We start from the raw sequence: 19738 nt of genomic DNA on the forward strand, positions 1-19738 counted from the left end.
CAAACCCACTTCCATTTGAAAACATATATTTAAATGTTTAAACTGGCCACAGATCACACATACACTCCATGTTCTACTGTTTTTAGTACAGAATAGAAATAGATTTGATTTAACACCGAGATCAGATCACAACGTGTTAAAAATTGCACTGACACATTCACATGGAAACTGCGGCCCGATCTTCAGGTACGTTCACATTTGATTTTAAATGAGGTATCTTAACAATTTGCACGTGTTTTCCCGATTCCGTGACCTTGCAGACGGACAGCAGCGGATTCGAGTTGTACGTTTTTGCCGTATGAAGAACAGATCTGAAACCGTGAAATCCATTTTTGTTCCTCCTTACAGTCCACCTCCGCTACCCCTCATGTTCTCCTAATCATCCACGCGCTCGTCGATTATCCCCGAGTGCTGTACAGATCCGCGTCGTCGGGATGAGCCTGTCCGTGATCCTGCAGGGCCGGGTCCGGAACAAACCGTGTCTTCTCTGTGGACAAAAAAAAAAGGAAAATAATGCAGACATGCAGTGCTTGAACAGGGACGATTAGGGGGATTTTTTTTTATAATCATAATGGATTTTAACTTTTTTCAAGTATTTAAGTGTAGAGTCTTACAGCTTTAACAGAAAAAAAAAAACTAAACATTTATTTCAACAGGCTTAAAAGTAACTGGACAGCGGACTGCTCAGCAATGTTCATGTCCAGTTTTAACTTGTATCTTTTATTTTTTGACAAAATCAAGGAGTTTAAAAAAATAAAAATGAGTAAAAAAAGTTGATTTCATGTGTTGAATTTGTATTTGGTTGCTGTTCACTGAAATCTTAACTTGCAAAGGAAACTTAATAGTTATAATGTTCTTTCATTAGTGAAGAAAAACCCTTTAATATCTAGAACCTCGGGTCTCACGGAGGATGAACTTCTACAAAAATAATAGAAAGAGAGAGCGTGGAGAAGGAAAGGAAGAGCTTGTGTTACAAAGCGTACCCACGTCATCGTTAAACGTGATCGAGGCGGCGCTATGGCCCGAGTAACAACAAAACAATAACAAAACCGAAAAGCAAAACTAAAGACGAAATGAAAAAAACCAAAAACTGAATAAGACATACTGAATAAGAAAACAACGACAATTCTGTCAAATCGGAAAATGTAGGTAGAGTTGGTGAATGGAATCCTTATCGCCGATTGGACGAGACATCTGTCACTCAATGTATACAAGAAGTACTGCAGCCTCACGGCACTTAAAGGTGCGTTCTGTTCAGCCTGAAGTACCCTTAACGAAGCAGGGAGTAGGGAGCACCCAGCGAAGTAAACTTCAGAATGGAACGCAGCGTTAATGTACATGAGGCTGCAGTACTTCCTGTACGTCTCGAGTGACAGGTGTCTCGCCCAATTAGCGATTAGAATTCAATTTGCGAACCACACCTACGTTTTATGGTTTGACTGAATTGTCATTGTGTTTTCTCATTTTGTTTTCAGTTTTATTTTGTTTTTAAGTTGATTTTGTACCGGTTTTGCACTTCTCAGCCACCGTACACATGGCTGCTAACGGAACCGGCTCACTGGTGCTTATTTATGATGTGACTGCTGATAGACGGAGCAGGATGGACTGATTTACTTCCAGCTCATATTCAGTTATAGATGCTGGAAAACTTGGAGGACTGTTAACATTGAGAACAGCCCAAACTGTTAGCTTTTCATTTGGGTTTTTAAAATGCATGAAAATGAAGAGACTTTGTTGATGATGTAATTCCCACCATATTAATGCAATGGTTGTTTTTGCTATACGTCTTAAACTGAAGCTAGAATTCTACACGTTTCAGTCGCATTTTGATCGTTTTAATTTCATTCGGGTGGTGTAGTCAAAATGCAAAGTTTTCACTGTCCAAATACTTATGGACCCAACTGTACATAATCACGATCATCAAAATGAAGAACGTTCTCAGGCCTTTCTGCATGATACATGTTACTAGAATCAAGTAAAAAAAAAACAAAAAAAAAACACCCAGGTGTGTCTTTTCTCAGCATGAAGTAAGCTTCTGTAATGTTCTCGATAAGTTGCCGTGTCTAAGGAAGTGTAGGAAGGTGTGTTTATTTTCACAACAGAAAAAGAGCCTCACCGTTTACTGGAGGACATGTGACGTCATTAGCTGGTGGTGGTAAAGCCTCCTCTACAACACGGGTATGAGGTTTGGTTTCCTTTACAGCAAGCGGACGAGTTGTGGTCTCGTCTTTAACCAAGTGAGAAGCTTTGGTCAGCGGGGCAGCAGACTCGGGTACATTTTCCACAACTTCAGAAGGCATGTCAGCTGGAGGACTTTTTGAGAGAGAAACCTCCATCACAGCCTCAGGTCGAGTCATTTCTGGTGAAGGGAATTCTCCAACACCTGGAGTTGCCCCAGGTTCTCCTGCTGAGGCAACGTTGACAGCTGGTGAATCCTCAGATACAGGACCAGACTCTTCTGTAGCAATGTGAGGTAGGGTTGTAACCTTTGTTGCTAAGGCGACTCCTTTGAAAGGGGCAACAGCACCTATAGTCGAGGAACTCCCTGACTCGCCTCCTGGCAAGGAAGGAACCTTTTCTGGTAGTTCATCAGGCTGAGGGACAACCTTGTTTGATGCATCCTGCATTGAAGAAACAAGATAGACTAAATAACAGGCTTTCCACAAGGTTTAGGAGTGTGTTTAGTCAGGGCTAAAGGCAGTGGTTAAGGCATTGGACTAAAAGGTCCTAGGTTCAAATCCCACGACCATTAAGTTGTCTCTGTTGGTCCCTTGAACAAGACACTTAACCCTCAATTGCTCAGATGTGTAATGAGATAATTTAAGTCGCTCTGGATAAGGGCGTCTGCCAAATGCCTAAATGGGAATGTGTTTATGAGAAGTCTCCGCCCTAATTCATCCCAAAGGTGTTCTAACGGGTTGAGGTCAGGACTCTGGACAGGCCAGTCGAGTTCTTTCACATCAAACTCACTCATCCATGTCTTTCTGGACTTCGCTTTGTGCACTGGTAGTCATGTCGGAACAGGAAGGGGACGTTCCCACAAATCTGGGAGCCAAAATGTCTTGGTATGCTGAAGCATTAAGAGTTCCCTTCACTGGAAGTAAGGGGCCGAGCCCAACTCCTGAAAAACAACCCCACACCAGTTCCAACATGACTGCGCACCAGTGCACAAAGCAACGTCCATAAAGACATAAATTAGCGAGTTTGGTGTGGAAGAAAAGGACTGGCCTGAACCTCACCCTAATACAACACCTTTGAGATGAAATAGAACAGAGACTGCAAGCCAGACCTTCTCGTCCAACATCAGTGTCTGACCTCACAAACATGCTTCTGGAAAAATGGTCAAAAATTCCTATAAACACACTCCTAACCTAAGTGTAAAGTCTTCACAGAAGAGTTGAAGGTGTTATATCTGCAAAGGACCAACATCATGTTAATCCCTATGGATTAAGAATTAGTTGTTACTCAAGTTCATACACATGTTTAGGCAGGAGAGCGAATACTTTTGGCGAAATTGTATATCTTTCCACATATGAACCCTAGCATGTTTGTATGCACATGTAGACACATCCGATACCTCTGGACTCGCATCAAGAACAACACCTTTCTCTTTGGGTTTGGATCTGAGCGCGGACGCAACCAAAGAACCTGCACCGTACACTTTTTTACCCGTCACCTACAGGTAGAGATGAGGCAACAGTTAGAGGGAACAGAGTGTCAGAGTTTCTAAACAGCAAATGCGTTCTGATAATGTACCTACAGCATGCTACCTTTAAAACTCGGACACTGCGAGTCGGGTAGCACACGGCAGCACCGACGGCTGTCAACGCCAGAGGAACGGCGATTCTCTTTAGCCGGGAGCCTGAAACCAGCACCGTACGCATGATGACCGCGTGAGGGGAAAAATTTAAAAAGAGAAAGCAAATCTTTTTGCATCGTTTTTTTTTCCTGTGTATAACTTACCCTTGCGTGCCAGGACGAGGCCAGCCAATCCAGATAAGGTGATTACTCCGACTCTGGGCAGGAAGCCAGGGGGCGGGTCCCTCAGGAAATTATACGTGTCTGACGTCACAGAGAGATCAAAAGAATCAAAAGCAAAACCTTCCAAGAACCACCATATACTCGTGAAAAAAAATAAACAGGACTCTCACCTTGTCCGGCCTGGTTGACTGAGGTGAAAGTATTCTGTATAAAAACAAATAAAAGATATATATGTATTAGAATTAACAAAAAACATTTGTAAACCTTAAATGTGGTAAGGGATTTAAACAGGAATTCTGTTCTACCTTCAAACTGACAAATTAAAAGTTGCGTGGATGTTTTACAGTAGAATTAGAGACTTTTACGTACTTTACATGCGGTAATTATATTTATTAGCAAAACACACATCCATGACTCTCATGAACATGCCGTTATGGTTTATGAATCTGGAGACTGACGAGCCCCCAGCGTGGTGTTCACCTGCACGGCTCGGGTGTACGATTGAAGCCCGGCTCTCATCAGCCCGATGTTAGTCTGCAGACGACCCGGTTTCTCCTCCACATACCGGAGCGCTGGAGCCTCTGCGCTGTAAATGCACAACTACAGAAAAGGAATTAAGCAAGATAAAATATGGAGAATCTGCTCCATCACGGTAATGGAGGAGGATGATGTGTGTTTGTGCGCGTGCATCAGATTGTCTCACGTCTCGCGGTGAAATCTGTCCATCTGTCTTCTTCTCAGTCGTGGCATAAACTCGGAGCGAGGCCAATCCCAGAGCAGCCGGCACCGCAGCCAACTTTACCACCTCAGGATTAAACACACACACACACACAGACTTCTTATCTCATAAATCACTGTTTCAACAATGCTGTTGTTCCCAGAGCAGCTCAACAGCTTACCACAGACGAAAGAGACGTTATTCAATGTCCCAGAAATCCTTGTGGTGTTTAGAAAATGTTATGTCCCATACAAATAGATTTATAAACCCATATTTTAACACATAGTTTTAAATGTAAAACTAAACAGTTTCATGTAACAAGTAACTTTGAACTTCTAAAATAACAAGGTGAACGTCTTGTTCACTGCATCATCAGTTAATTATTTTTTTTAATTACTCAAAAATAATGAAAAATCTAAAATAATAAACTCTGGCTTTGGTTTGGATTAAGGGGTGTGCAAACTTTTCCTAATTGCTATTTTTTGTGTTACTCCATGTATGAAAATGCTCCTAAATAAATAAAAAATTACTATTTAAGTAAAAAAAAAAAAAACTATAATAATAATAAATTACAGCAAAAGGTTTAAAAAATACAAGGACATGCATATTTACTTTAAAAATAAAATCCAAGGCGTACTGTTAAAATAAAATTAGAAACAAATAAAATAATTTACAAAATTAATAAGATATAGAAGATATTTACATATTCTTTCAGCATAGCACAAAAGTAATAAAAAAACAAAAAAATCATGCATATTAACTAAAAAAAATAAATAAATACAAATAAACTTTCGGTCAGTTCAAAGTATACTTTTTAAACCAGAAATATTAAATTAAATAAGTTAATAAGTAAAAATTAGATTTAAAAAAAAAATATATATATATATATATATATATAAAATTTCATATCAAAGTAGCAAAAAATAAGTTAAAAAATGACACAAATATGCATAATTACTTAAAAAAAAACTAATTGTTTGTAAGGCCAGTGTACCAGTAAAAAGTTTTTTTTTCCATTAAATTAAAAAAAAATGCATTATTATAAAAGTATGCTAACATTTTATATCAGTAAACAAAAATACAAGGACATGCAATAAAAAAAAAAGAAAAAGAAAGAAAAAGCTATTATAAGAGTCCAAGTTAATTTAAACAATATTTCATTAAATATAAATGTCTAGGGTTTTTTTTCTCCCAAATAAAATCCTGAATCTTAAACATTACTTACTTTACGGATCAATAATTAAATAACAGCCGTTAAATCTAAGAGACACGTGACATTAACGAATCCTTACTGTTTCAGTGTCACGTGACTGGAACATGTTCGAGTATTTATTTTAATCAACTGAAGAGAAACGGAGTCACACGTGCAACTGCTTAAAACAACCAAACGAGCGCCGAATAAACAACACACGCATGTAACATTTCATGTTTTCCAGCTGATATTTGTTTCTATTTTATGCCCGTGTTGTTTATTATTATTAAAAGCAGCCCTAAAGAGAACTTTATCTGGGTTTAAACTCTCACCTTGGCCACCATGGCGCTTCCTGTCACTGTGAGTACGGAAGCCCGGAGCGGTCAGAGCGGCGCGGAAACGCGAAACGGAAATCTCAGAATCCAATATGGCGTCGTTTTACAGACCCTCAGTGAGAGCGGAAGTGTGTGAGGTGTGGAGGGGACAAAATAACTGCAACAGGGAAATGCTTTCTAATTGAAATGTATTAACAACAAATAATCAATAAACAATAAACTGGTGAATGTCTTTAAATGTACTGTAATTTGTTTCACTGGAGTTTGGACATCTATATAAATACAAGAAACATCGGTCACGTTGTACATCAGAACTCGCTCTTACACTGATAGCGTTATGTTTCATCCATCTGAGGACCAGAAAACAGTCTCATAAAAATGACTGTCTGTCTGTCCAGTCAGACGCAGACGTGTACGTGGGATCAACCTGAAATAATAATATTAATAATAATAATAATATCACTGATTACGTTAAAGATCAGCAGGTTATTTATAGCTTTAACCTTAAAACTATTTCTACAAACTCTTTACCTGTGAACGTGTTTTATTTTCGTTACAAATTCTGTAATAGAAAACTATTCTGTAAGCCAAAAGTTTGTGCACCCCCATTGCCATCAGCACGCCTCCATGTCCCTGATGAACAGGACTCTTCAGGACAGATTTATTCCCCTTCCGCTCAGTATATCCGTTCTTCTAGGGAGGCTTTACACTAGATTTTCCGGGGATTTGTGTTCATTCGGCTGCATTAGTGAGCTCAGCCGCAGATGTCTGGATGTCCGTCCGGGTGGCTCCAGTTCCAGTTCATTCCATGAACACGAACGTGAGATTCAGCGGGTTTGAGTTCAGGCAGGGTTCGAGTTCTTCCACTCTAACACACTTTTAACACACCATGTCTTCATGGAGCTGGATTTTTAGACCTCACAGAAACATCAGCATATTGGATCACTCTTAGCACCAGGGTATGGAAACTGTAACGCTAGAGTGTACAGCATACAGAGACATGCTATACATCTGTGTGATTCTCTGGATATGTTCACATCAATCAATTAGGCTCAGATCCTGACACTCGCATGCTAACATTACCTGCGAATGGAGTATGCAGTCAACCCGCCGCACTACCACATCTCATTTCATCTCGTCTGTCTGAGGAGTCCAGCAGTTTTCATGACTTTATTTAGATTAACAATAAAGGCTTGTATATTTTTGTATTAAATCTGATCAAACTGGGTTTTTAGGTTTATTACAATACAAGAGGGTAGCCCGTGGCTACATGCTACCTTTACCTGCGAATGGAGTGTGTGGTCAACTCCCTGCTGCTTCCCACGCTACTCCAGTGCTGTTGCCTACTGTTAAATTAGGTGAGGAACGTGTCTGTGAAATGCCTGTAATGGGATTATCTGTGCAAACACACAATCAACGACCACCGGCAATCACATTTTGCCGTGGACGACGCTGCTTACTGTTACATCCGGTGCGGAATGCCTGTGACACGCCTGTCCTGATGCAACTGTCCACGCAAACGCGCAAACACCGTCTGTCCATATAAACAAACAGAATTTCTGTTTTTATACACACACACACACACACACACACACACAGAGTTCAAGTCATAGCCACTAGGTGGTGTGATGATGTAAAAGTAAGTGTACAAATTAACTGAAATCAATACCATATACTGTATACCTAAGAAAGCAATGTTCATCATTATAAACCGAAGTTCAAGTTAAATACGTTTAAATTCATATATAAGGATATATACATATATTTTGTTATTTTGTTTATGTAGAAAACGTTTCAGATCTTTGAGTTCATCTCATTAAAAATGGGAGCAAATACAAAAGTGTTGGTTTGTATTTTTGTTCAGTATATATATATATATATATATATATATATATATATATATATATATGCTTTAAATGGTCAATTAATTTATATCCAGCCAAGTTCGAATTTCTTATTTTAGTCTCACACAAACATAATGAACATTTTGTGAAACTCATTTCACTTTCCTAAAACTTTCTGGCTTGAAGCACTTTTAAAACGAATCCATAAACTAAGGCAAAACTAGCCATTGAATTAGGACATTGAATAAAATGAGAATCAGAAGCAATTAAGGAAAGCCAAAAGGGTCAAAACAGGTGCCCAAACTCTGGGAGCCGACTGAGGTCAAAATGACACGAATCACAACACAACCTAATAAGTGCAGAGATTTTCATTTATTCCTCTTTTGCATTTAACAATCTTTATCATATACAGTATATATATTTATATATGTGTGTGTATATAGGGGAAAAAAAATAGGAGGGCGAGCCTGCAGTGACACTGGAGTGACATGAAGAGTTCAGAAAGAAAAGAGCAGCGCTTTCTGATGGAGAAGTCTCAGTGCAACTTCCACTTCACTCAGCAGGGCGGAGAGCAGGGCGGGAAATAAGTGCCCTAAACCACAGTGAAGCCCAGGAGAACGGACACACACACACACACACACATGTATATATGTGTTCTTACATATGATGCTGGAGATGCTATAAATTCGGTCCACAGTGGAGTTTATAATATGAGGACATTCCACACCACAGAAACGCAAAGGACTGAAAGTCTGCATGTGTGTGTGTGTTTTTTGTGTTTGTGTTTAGTTGTTCAATAATCTGTACAATTTACACTGTTAAAAATAATTACATTCGACTCGATTCAGGTTACGTCCCCGCAGCCGTTCCGTTCACGCGGTAATGTAAAGCGAATACAATAGAACACTATGAGGAAAAGCTGCGTGAAGCGTAAAAACACATCAGTAAATAGATTTCACACAACGCTGATGTGGACTCGAGCGCGGACAGACTGTAGACTTTTCCCCTCAGATCAACTCAACTAAAACAAAAAGCATACACGTTTCAGCAGAGCTTGGGCTTAACACAACATTCAGTACTGTTTCTTAACACACTCCAGGCTACGTTCATATAAAAAAAAAGAAAAAAATTAAATATTTCTCTTTTGGACAACTGTACATGTAGTTAGCAAGTCTGCTAATTCACAGACAAGCGAATATGACTCAGATGAACTGGACTGTACTCTATTGTGGCGAGTGACGGTGGTGTGATGTACGTGTTATGCTCGGAATAGAAAAATGACAGAGAGTGTGTTAAGGACAGTACTGATACACACAGATGGTATTTTTCCACCAACATTTTGCCAGAGCCAGAGTTAGTCTCAAACAATCCTGTACAATATTCACTGAATGGATTATGATACAAATATGAGGGCTTTAACGAAAGTCAATGGTTCAAAAATGGCACGAATGAGTTAATAAAATAGCTATATAACACTTTTGCATTACTTTCGGTACAGCCCTCGTATTGTGTAATAGTATAAAACCACGAGAGAATCAAGTGAATCAAAACTCATGTTTGACTCATTTTTTAAGAAGTTAAATTCATTTCTTAAAAAGAATGATTAGCGAACAAGCTGTGTAGCCGTCACACTCCCACGACAGCACCTGGATCTCAGCAACCACTTTTTTCGATTGTTAATACATAAACAATAAAAAGCTGATATATTCTTGACATGGATCATTAAAATGTACAGCTCTGTGATCACAGCTTGATGTTACCAAGAAAGCGCATGACACAGTAGAGAAGTTCAGATCCTCAAACAGCTTCGGCTCCAGGTTGGTGGAAAAAAAAAATTCCAACAATAATAAATTCAACTGAAAAAAAAAATTCTACAATCCTTGGACATTCAACTCAGGGTTCCAGAATTTTTAAAAATGTTTAAAAGACATATGTAGATAATTAAATTTGAATTATGGAATTTTTGAACAATTTTAGAATCTTTGGACTTCATTTAATCAAAAGAAATTACAATCCTTTGATTTTAAACTACAAATGAAGGATTTTTATAATACCAAGTCTTTGAACTTACAGTTTGGAAATTGTATTAAAAAATTAAGACAGAGTTCAAGAATTTTTCCAAAAATAATTAGAAAGCTTAAACGCTTACCTCAAACTTCTGGATTATTTTTTAACATTTAAATTTGTTAATTTTTTATTTTTCCTAACAATTTTAGAATTCCAGGATGTTGGACTTAACAGTTATATTTGAGAATTTTATAAAAAAAAAAAAAAGAAAGAAAGAAAGTTTATTAAAGTGTAGAATCCAAGGATTTTTAAATAAATAAAAGTCAACAATTATTTGCATATTTTTTAATCCCTAGACTTTGAATTCATGGTTTGTGGCGTTTCTATACGTTTAAGAATTCTTGCACTTAAAACAAAGTTGTTGTTTTTTTCTTCAAAGAATCCTTTGGATTTTAAAACCACAATTATGGATTTTTCTAAAAGGATTTCAAATTATTGGCCTTTCAAATCAGAATTCTGGTATTTTAGAACAACTTTCGAATTATTTTCTATTCTAAATTCTGTTTGGGAAGCTTCTAAAAAATATATTGTTTAATTTAAAACTCCAGAATAAAAAAATATAAATAAAAAAAAGTCGAATCTTTGAACTTTAATTTTGGGACTTTTCTAACAACTTTAGAATCATTAGACCAAGAATCAGGAATTCTTGGATTTTTAACTGAAAGTTCAAGAATTTTCTAAAAATTACAAAAAAATTTCCAAATAAGTTTGAATCCTTGAACTTTGAACTTAAAATCCTGGCATATTCCAACACCTATAGAAACCTTAGACTTTGAACTCAGTTTGGGAATTTTCTAGAAATTTAAGAATCATTGAATTGTTTAGAAAAGTTTCAAAAAAAATAATGGAATCTTTGAACATTGGAGTGAAATTATTTAAAAACTCTAGAACCAGAGTTGAAGGAAAGACAAAATCTATAAAAAAAAAAAAAAAAAAACGCAACATTCTCGACCTGAATATAAACTAAAAGCATAAGAGGTAATAACCAGCTGCCCCAAGCGAAAACAGTCAGAATACCAGAGAAGCAAAGCTTAAGTCTTTTGTGTTTCTTTTTTTTTTTTTTTAGAAAAGAAAATTAGAAAGCTTCTGTCTTTGCAGTGCCAGAAGATTGCATTCACAATTAAAAGTTCACAGTTTTGAACAGAGGATGCAGCTAGGCAAAGGATATTTCTCTTATATACAGACTCTTCATCAGCTCATTCAGCGTAGATTAATAACTTTTAAACCATGCAGGAGGTCAGCTATGTTCTAAATACTCTAAAGAACCCAAGTTTGATTACAGACACAACGTAGGCTGCCGTTCCTACAGGAAGTGCATCAGTCTCATCAGTCTTCTCTAAGTCTCTCTCAAGTTTCTCACACACACACACACACACACACACACACACACACTCACATACATTCTCTTGCATGCTCTGAGAGTTAACACAGTAGGGCGGTGTTGCTTGGTAACAGAGTGAAGCCCGTTGCCCATGGCTACATGAGCGCTCGTCCTGCAGCATCCCGAGGGAAGGGAGAAACGAGTAAACAAACAAACGAGTCCCGAGAAAACAACAAAAAAAAAAAACTCTGGCAGGAAAAAGAGACGAGAGAAAAAAAAACGAAAGCCGTCTTTAGATCCTGGAGATGATGCGATCAGACGGACGAATTGAGAAGTACGATGAAAAAATAAACAAAAACAAATGTGCACAATTTACACCGAATGTAGTCCAGGTATCTGAGGGTCGCTACTTTACAGGCTAATGTAGCTAACAGTTCATAGTAAGCTTTAACTAGCAGAAGCTTTAAGCTACTATTTAGCAGGGGGGCGTGGCCTAAAGATTTGCTTGTATATTATGATTTCGCCTGATAGTGACAACCAGATTTTGTGAGAAATCTTTCTTCTCTTGTTAAAGTCACACACAGTACACGTAGCTTGTTTATTTGGCTCACTTCTGAGTTGCTGAACTGCTACAGTACGTAGCCTGACTTTGTTAGCTAGCTACGTTAAGCTGGCTAAGAAGACACGCTAGGCTAGTGGTGTTCAGAAGCTACTTTGCGTTGAGGTTCTGACTGACTAGCAAGCTTCTATTACTTATTAGCTACGTTAGCCTCAGACACTTAAACAACATGTCTCAGATGACGTCTGGTGTAAATGTGAATGTTCGATTTAAATCGTTCCTTTCGGGCGCGTGTGTGAGCAGTGATTAACACACATCATGAGCGCGACGACTGCGAATCCGTCTGACGAAAGAAGAAGCAGTGTGTTTGTCCAGGACATGATGTCTTCTGCAATCTTCACATAAGAACAAAAAAAAACAAAAAACAAAACAAACATAAAAACAACAGTTCTCTTACAGTGGCTCAGTCAGCTGTCAGTTAAAGGTCAGATAACCAATCAGAGGGAAGAGGAGGGGCCACAGTGTTTCGTTTACATGCCGTCTTCTGTCCCAGTGTATGTCTTTACCTTTGAGTTTGTTGCAGACACACCGCTGAGAGTCTGTACGCGTCTGTCGGTGTGCGTGTGTGTGTTTCAGACATGTGTCTCTATAAAGGAGTGTGTGTGCATGAGCAGTGTCGGAGACAGGGGTGAAAGGTCGCCGGGTTCAGCAGGCAGTTCCAGAGGGGTGGAGCTAAACTCGCAGATATCCAGGAAGAGCTCTTGGTTCCTCTGCTTCCACTCGCGGAATTTGCGAGAGGTCAGACAGGGGTCATCCAGCAACTGACCAATCACAGACAGGTCGCCTTCTTTAGCCTGAGAAAAACAAAACAGAAAAAAAAATCAGCTCTACAAACGTTTTGGAATGTGTTACGTTTTCCTTCTGTCTTTCCTCTTTTCCTGTACCTTCAGCGTGGAGCGGAGCGCCCGGATGCGGTGGAGTTTTTCGTTAGTGGCCGGGTCGTTGCAGCGCTTGACGAACGAGCGGCGGAACTCTTGCCGTGTTGAGGGTCGCTGGTGTCCGAACGCGGACACGCTGGCCTGCTCCAGAGAGCGATACAGCTCTTCTAGAGGGTCCGGTTCATCAGACACACGCTTCGGAGCGTCGCAGACCCGCTGCCGGACCTCGCACACACTCTCCTCCTCGTCTTCCTCCTCGTCCTCCTCCTGTTCCTCATGAAGCCGGGTGCGGGGGCACAGCGTGCCGTGCGAGCGGTGCCGCGGGAGGCTCTGACTCCTCTGTTTATGGGCATGGCCACGTGGACGGGGCTCCTCGCTGTCCGTCAGCGGAAATGGCCCGTCGTGTCGGGGCGGGCGCCGGCGCCTGGCGGGCAACGTCGCCTGTCGTAGCCTCTCAGGAGAGATGGGAACGCGTCCGTCCCCTCCTGTGCCCGTCTGGAGGTAGTGAAGCCCTGAAGAGCCCACTGGGGTCTCGATCAAGTCCTGCCAGGAGCGGCGCTCGCGCTCGCGATGAGTTGAGCGACAGGACGAGTGCGAGTCCTCGGCAGACGAGTGCGAGAAGGTGGAGCCACTGGAGAAATGGCGCTCGCCAAACGCGCTGGACGAGCTCGTCTAGAGATATAAAGAATCGGTATCGAAATCAATAAACTATCAGCAGAATTAATTCATAGAGGAATCAGTGAGCTGTTAGCAAGAGCTGCACAATTATTTTACAGACAGAAAACCACAACTACAGCAAAAGTGTTCTAGTTCTGAACTATACAGGGCTCGCTCACGGTCTCGCACTCTGTCGGCTTAAAACGACGAAGAGATAAATACTGATAGTGTAAGAGATTTTAAGAAAGAAGAACAATTGGAGGATTTAAAGGGACTTCTTGGATTCTTTTGTTAGAGTGTTGCAGCTTAATTGAAAAAAAAATCAAGGTCTCATATTTATATTCCACTTATTATGTTCAAGGTCAGGTGTGACAATGTTAGTGGTGTCTCGTCTCAGAGAGAGAGAGTGAGACAGAGAGAGAGTAGAAGAGCTCCATTTCCATCAGGACTGTTTCAGGGTACTAATAATATATAAATGATAGAGTGATGGTTTGAAAATACAAGTCATGGTTGTATAGATCTAACAACAAGACTCAAGGTCGGTATGTATTGATTAGAAATGAAGAACGCTGATTATATAAGAACTTGCACGCAGTACTGAGAGACAGAGACAGACAGAGACAGATAGAGACAGAGAGAGGGGACTCACGGCAGGATTGCAGTGGTAAGTCGACTCCTGTTTGAGCGTCATGGATCCATCGACCTCTTCCTGATCGCTCTCACTCCAGTAATCTATCATACACACATGCGTAATGTTTGGCAACAACAAACAGTGCTTTTATCTTTAGATAATTTGGTGGGGCTTTGGTTAAACAACGGGCGTTCAAGTCAAAACGGGACTGGTGAATGAAGAAGTAGAAGCGATTTATTGTCATTTACAGAAGACTTCACGCACAGTTTGGTGATGAGACTCTTAGCTGCAGTAGAACATCTGAACAGCGTAAAAGTTTTAAAGAAGGCTGTATGAATGACAATCCCGGGCCGAGATGGCTCATACTGCAGTCGTTCCCATGAACATTCAGAGAGTGGAAAATCTACGGATACCTTGTCACCGACTTGCAGAAGAAACGCATCTGTCTGTGGGAACTTCACACACAATCAATCACCAGAACCACTTACATAAGCACATTACAGGAACTCGGCTGGGATGCGTGTAGAGACTGGGGACTGAGCCTCCGATAAGAAAAACTCAACTCCATATTACCTTAAACACATCATCTGTTATAGTGAACCTCCTAACACACAGTATGAATGCAGATCAATCCCTGCTATCCGTTATCACCCAGATAAGAATGGGTTCCCTGTTGAGTCTGGTTCCTCTCAAGGTTTCTTCCTATTGCCATCTCAGGGAGTTTTTCCCTCAGCACCGCCGCCCACGGCTTGTTCATCAGTCACTTACAGGGTCACAGGGGAACTGGAGCCTATCCCAGAAGACTTAGGGCACGCGGCAGGGTACAGCCTGGACGGTGTGCCAATCCATCACAAGGCAAACACAAAGACACACCCACACGCTCATTCACACACTACAGGAGATTTGGGAACGCCTATTAACCTAATCTGCATGTTTTTGGACTTTGGGAGAAAATCAGAGTACCCGGAGAAAACCCACCAAACACAGGGGCAACATGCAAACTCCATGCACACAGAACCAGAGGCGGGAATTGAACCCGGACCCTGAAGGTGCGAGGCAACAGTGCCGCCTAAGAACTGTGCCGCCAAACAATCTGATCGTTTTATACTGACTTTCTCACATTTCTTTCGATTCTGTAATTGTAATTCGGAAATTGCAAAAAAAAAGACACTTGTTTAAACTATTAAATAAATGCAATTTATTAGAAATTGAATTACTGCACAATTAAAAGTCCCACTTTGACTTGAACACCGTAAAAACTTTGACTTAAAGCTCTGAAAAGATCAAAGGCACTTTTTGAATGTTCCAGAACACATAACTGTTACTACAATACCTTCATCCGGGCGAGGCACCGGGTCATCCGGAGTGTATCCAATCGCGGCCAAGCCGAGGCGATTCATCCACCTGAACGCAGAAACAAAATAATAAGTGATAGTTCAGGCATGCGCTGCACACTGAGGCTATACAGTACACCTCTGTGATCAGCAAGTGCAAAACTACAAATGCTTGCTGACACCACCTGATACAGATGTAAACCAAATGAAGTTTACCTGTTCATCTCCTCCAGGTGATCCGTCGCAAAGAAGAAGCTCTTAATTTTAGGATGGCAAGCTTTGAAGGCACTTTGAGGAAATGAGAGAGAGTAAAGAGAGAATGAGGTTAAGATCAACAAGGAATCTTAAGAACGAGGGCTCGTATTCACAAAGCTTCTTAGAATTCTCTCAGAGAGCTCCTATTTTAGCTTAAAAAGTCCTAGCTGGGAGTCCTAGAATAAAAGTGATTTAGGAAACTTCTCAGTAAGGAACTCTGAGTAAGGAAGTACAAAAACCTTAAGCCTTAATGAGGAGGTGTGTATCTGCAAAAGGTCTTGAAATGCGCTAGAATATATGATAATAGAACAGACTGTGAAATCAAAATGTTTGTCTATAAAGAAATTGTATAATCATGACTACAGGCTACTTTATGCAAAGTTTCTGTTATAGGCTAAATATCTTAAAGATAATTAAAACAGCTTTAAAGCAACCAACTTCCATACAGTAGTTACTATATTTAAGTTCTTACATTTATTTACCATACTGATTTTATTACTTGTGATCCATTTCAGACTGATGGGAACAAAATGTCTCACCATTTACCAGGTTACATGATTACAGGACGGTCTGTTTAAGTTGTACTTTTGGATGGTATGTAGTCAACAATCCAAGAGAGATGAAAGGAAAGTAAAAGAACAAGAAAACCAAACTGGGCAGAAGAGAAGTGTTTAGTTTTACATTTGGTGTTTAGAGAATATTTCTTCTTTCCGTCATTTCGTCCTCTGCTAGTGAAACTCTTAAACGTCTTAAAAGTCCTCTTCTCTACTCCTAACAAATTTTTACCTTAGGAGCTGTTTTTAGGTTTAATTATTTTTATCTTTACCAAGATTTAGTCCTAAATTTAAGGGGAAATTCTAAGAAAATGTCATAATTCTAAGAATTTTCTTGGAATTTCGTCACAACTTTTAGAAGCTTTGTGAAAACGGGCTCTGATCAATACGTATCTCTGACACTAATGCAGGTTTCTAGAGTATTTGTTCTAGTTCTAGATGATTTTAGGGTAACAGTTCACTCTTATGGACACGCAAACAGATTCAATAACCTGCGTAATTGTTAAAGCTGTAACATAACTCACTGTTTCCTCCTGCACTCGATCGCTCTGTCGATCCGGAACTCCGGCAAACTGATGAACCCCTCCGCCTTCTCGTCCTGGGGAGTAAAAAAAAAATGAGGAGACAAAAATAAACTACAGAGCCAGGGTCGTCTTTCAGTCTTCAGTCGAGCCCTGAGTAATACGCATTCTCGCGGATATTGAACAACTATTTGCAGGTCATTTCTGGCTGAAGCGAAAGGTTTGGGATGAAGGAAAGGAGGACGGCGTCTCTTACGTTCTGGTTGGTGTACCAGTAGAGATCCGAGTCCTTGAGGACGAACCAGTATTTCTTCCATTTCTGGGTGAAGTAGCCCGAAGCGTCCTTCTTCTTCCACAGCCAGCCTTCGCAGTCGCCATGTCCCAGATCCTTACATGCAATACGCCTCCTGCTCGAGTTACTCTGAGAACCTAAACACACACATACGGACAGATGCCTTACATTACAGCACCCGTACAGGATAACTTCACAATCCAACGATGTGTACGGTTTATTTCCCACCTCTGTTTTTCTTCTTAGTCTTGGTCCTTAAGGAGGCATAATGCACTGACTATAGAGAAAACACACGCTCTGTGATTAACATTCAAAACGTTGTGAGATATTAGTGTACTAACGTAACCCTTATTTTCTTCTTATAATGTCTGTCAGCTGTTCGTCATAAGTGTTGATTTGTGCTGGCAAATCAATTTTCCAGATTCACCTCTAGGAATCATTTAATTGATTCGACTCATTCGTCCATCATCAACAAAAGAACTGAGGTAGAGGAACGAACAAAAGGGTTTTACCTTCCTCATGGATGCTCCGGCTTGTCGATCCCCAGCAGAACCAGCATACCTGAGGAAGAAAAGGAGCTTTACGTTCAGTGCCGTGAAAAGTTTTTTTGCATATTTGTTACACTTAAACAATGAGGATCATCGAACAAAATTTTATATTACACAAAGATTAACCCGAGTAAATACAATATTTAGTTTTTAAATGATTATTTTGTTAATAATGGCAAAAAAAGCTGTCCAAACCTGTCTGGTTCTATGTAAAAAAGTAACTCCCTAATCCTAATAACTGGTGGTGCCACCATTGGCAGTAATAATTACAACCAAGCGTTTGAGATAACTGGCAATGAATCTTTCACATCGCTGTGGAGGAATTTTGGTCCAGTCTTCTTTGCGGAATTGTTTTGATTTAGCCACACTGGAAGGTTTTCTAGCATGAGCAGCCTGGAGCATTTAGGATCTCGATCGGATTTAAGTCTAGACTTTGACTAGGCCACTCCAAAACCTTTTTACTTATTTATTTATTGGGCCATTGGACTTTGTGGTGGACTTGCTGGTGTGTTTCAGATTATTGTCCTGCTGCACAACCCAAGTGCATTGAGCACAAAATCATGGCCAGACATTCTCCTTCAGGATTTTCTGGTAGCACCCAGAATTCATGGTTCAATCAAATATGGAAATTCATCCAGGTCCTGAAGTTGCAAAGCAGCCCCAGATCTTTTTTAGATGCACACTTTCCAAAATGTTCAACTTTTGTCTTATCAGTCCACAGAATATTTGCCCAAAAATCTGGGGGAACAAACAAGATGTTTTTTTGGCAAATGTGAGACGAACCATTGTGTTCTCTTCGGTCAGCAGTGGCTTTTGCCTTCAAAGTCTCCCATGGACGCCATTTTTGCCCTCAAGTCTCTTCCTTATTGTTGAATCATGAATACTGACCTTAACTGATGTCCTTTATGAGCTGGCCAGCAGGTTTGGAGAGCTTTTTTCCCTTAATGAATGAAATCATCATTTAAAATCTGGCAACACGAGGCCCTGCTATGAGAAACTCAGCTGCTAAAGGTGATGAGATCACCAGCTACTGTACTTTAGCATTACTGTTCATACATTAGCTAAGCTAACACTTGGATGTGGGGTCATAAATCATGTGGCAAAGTTTCAAAAGAAGAAGAAGAAGAAGAATGTTCATCCTACAGAGGTGTGATCTGTGGTAAAGTTCCTCTCACATGATGTTTTTCACTATGACACAAGACACCTACACTTGCCAGCTTGTCTCCAACCATTTTACAAAAAAAAGGCATGTTTTTGAAGTTGCTCACTATGCAAAAAGAAAAAAAAAATGCTTTTCCGTTTAGAGTTTTCTGTCGCCGGAGAGGTGAGCGTCGAAGCTGTTACCTTTCTCTGCCCTCAGCAACACTTTATACACCACAAAACACATAGGCGCATAATGCACAGGATGTGTGTGTGTGTGTGTGTGCGTGCTGTTGTTTTAACTACAAAACCTAAATAAATATTTTGCTAAACACCAGTCAATATTTAATACACGTATATACTGTAATCTGACAACTTTATAGTTCTGATCAGGGTTGCATTTTTTTAAATTAAGGCCTAAAATCACCACAAAAGCAAATTTTAATAAGAATCTGACATTTCCAACTCAATACCCGGCCTAGAACTTGTTTTTGATGTTGTATCCTCATCCGTCCTTCATGATCCGTATAAACCTACAGTACAGCCTTTCCTTTTTGTTTAAAGGTCTGAATAATTTCAAACCTGTTTTCTAAAGCTGGAGGGGTTTCATTGTGTCCGTTACACACAATGGTGGAGAAGCATGTTTGATAAGGACTTCGATCAAAACAATGTGACTTTTTAAAAATAATTATTACTTAATAAATCCATGCATTCTTCCTATCGTGACCACAGGGGAAAAAACAATATATATATATTTTAATTTATGATTTCAGAGTTCGAGTTTTAGCTCCTGTTGTTTTTTTTTAACCTGAAATCTCGCAACTAGTTTTTGGATTATAGATTTGCAAGTG

At 39.9% G+C, this 19738-nt stretch overlaps 2 protein-coding genes across 2 annotated transcripts in view; both read right to left on the reverse strand.

The window, feature by feature from the left end:
• Positions 1-9: 9 nt before the first annotated feature.
• Positions 10-6297, reverse strand: apool (apolipoprotein O-like). The gene is made up of 9 exons (XM_053485831.1): positions 6224-6297; positions 4685-4786; positions 4462-4581; positions 4152-4185; positions 3964-4062; positions 3771-3862; positions 3578-3676; positions 2117-2621; positions 10-487 (listed from the first exon to the last, which is right to left on the reverse strand). The coding sequence occupies exons 1-9, from the start codon at positions 6233-6235 to the stop codon at positions 399-401; spliced, it is 1152 nt and encodes a 383-aa protein (XP_053341806.1). The 5' UTR covers positions 6236-6297; the 3' UTR covers positions 10-398.
• A 2138-nt stretch (positions 6298-8435) lies between these two features.
• si:ch211-26b3.4 (connector enhancer of kinase suppressor of ras 2) overlaps positions 8436-19738 on the reverse strand; it is a 40006-nt gene continuing 28703 nt past the window's right edge. The window contains exons 15-23 of the mRNA XM_053485580.1: positions 17712-17760; positions 17428-17476; positions 17164-17336; positions 16911-16984; positions 15794-15865; positions 15577-15647; positions 14262-14344; positions 12962-13627; positions 8436-12871 (exon numbers count right to left, since the gene is read on the reverse strand). Of these exons, the coding sequence (XP_053341555.1) occupies positions 12650-12871; positions 12962-13627; positions 14262-14344; positions 15577-15647; positions 15794-15865; positions 16911-16984; positions 17164-17336; positions 17428-17476; positions 17712-17760 (1459 nt within the window). The 3' untranslated portion in view covers positions 8436-12649. The remainder of the gene's footprint in view (positions 12872-12961; positions 13628-14261; positions 14345-15576; positions 15648-15793; positions 15866-16910; positions 16985-17163; positions 17337-17427; positions 17477-17711; positions 17761-19738) is intronic.

This window comes from Clarias gariepinus, chromosome 24, assembly GCF_024256425.1.
Source record: "Clarias gariepinus isolate MV-2021 ecotype Netherlands chromosome 24, CGAR_prim_01v2, whole genome shotgun sequence".
Lineage (NCBI taxonomy): Eukaryota > Metazoa > Chordata > Actinopteri > Siluriformes > Clariidae > Clarias > Clarias gariepinus.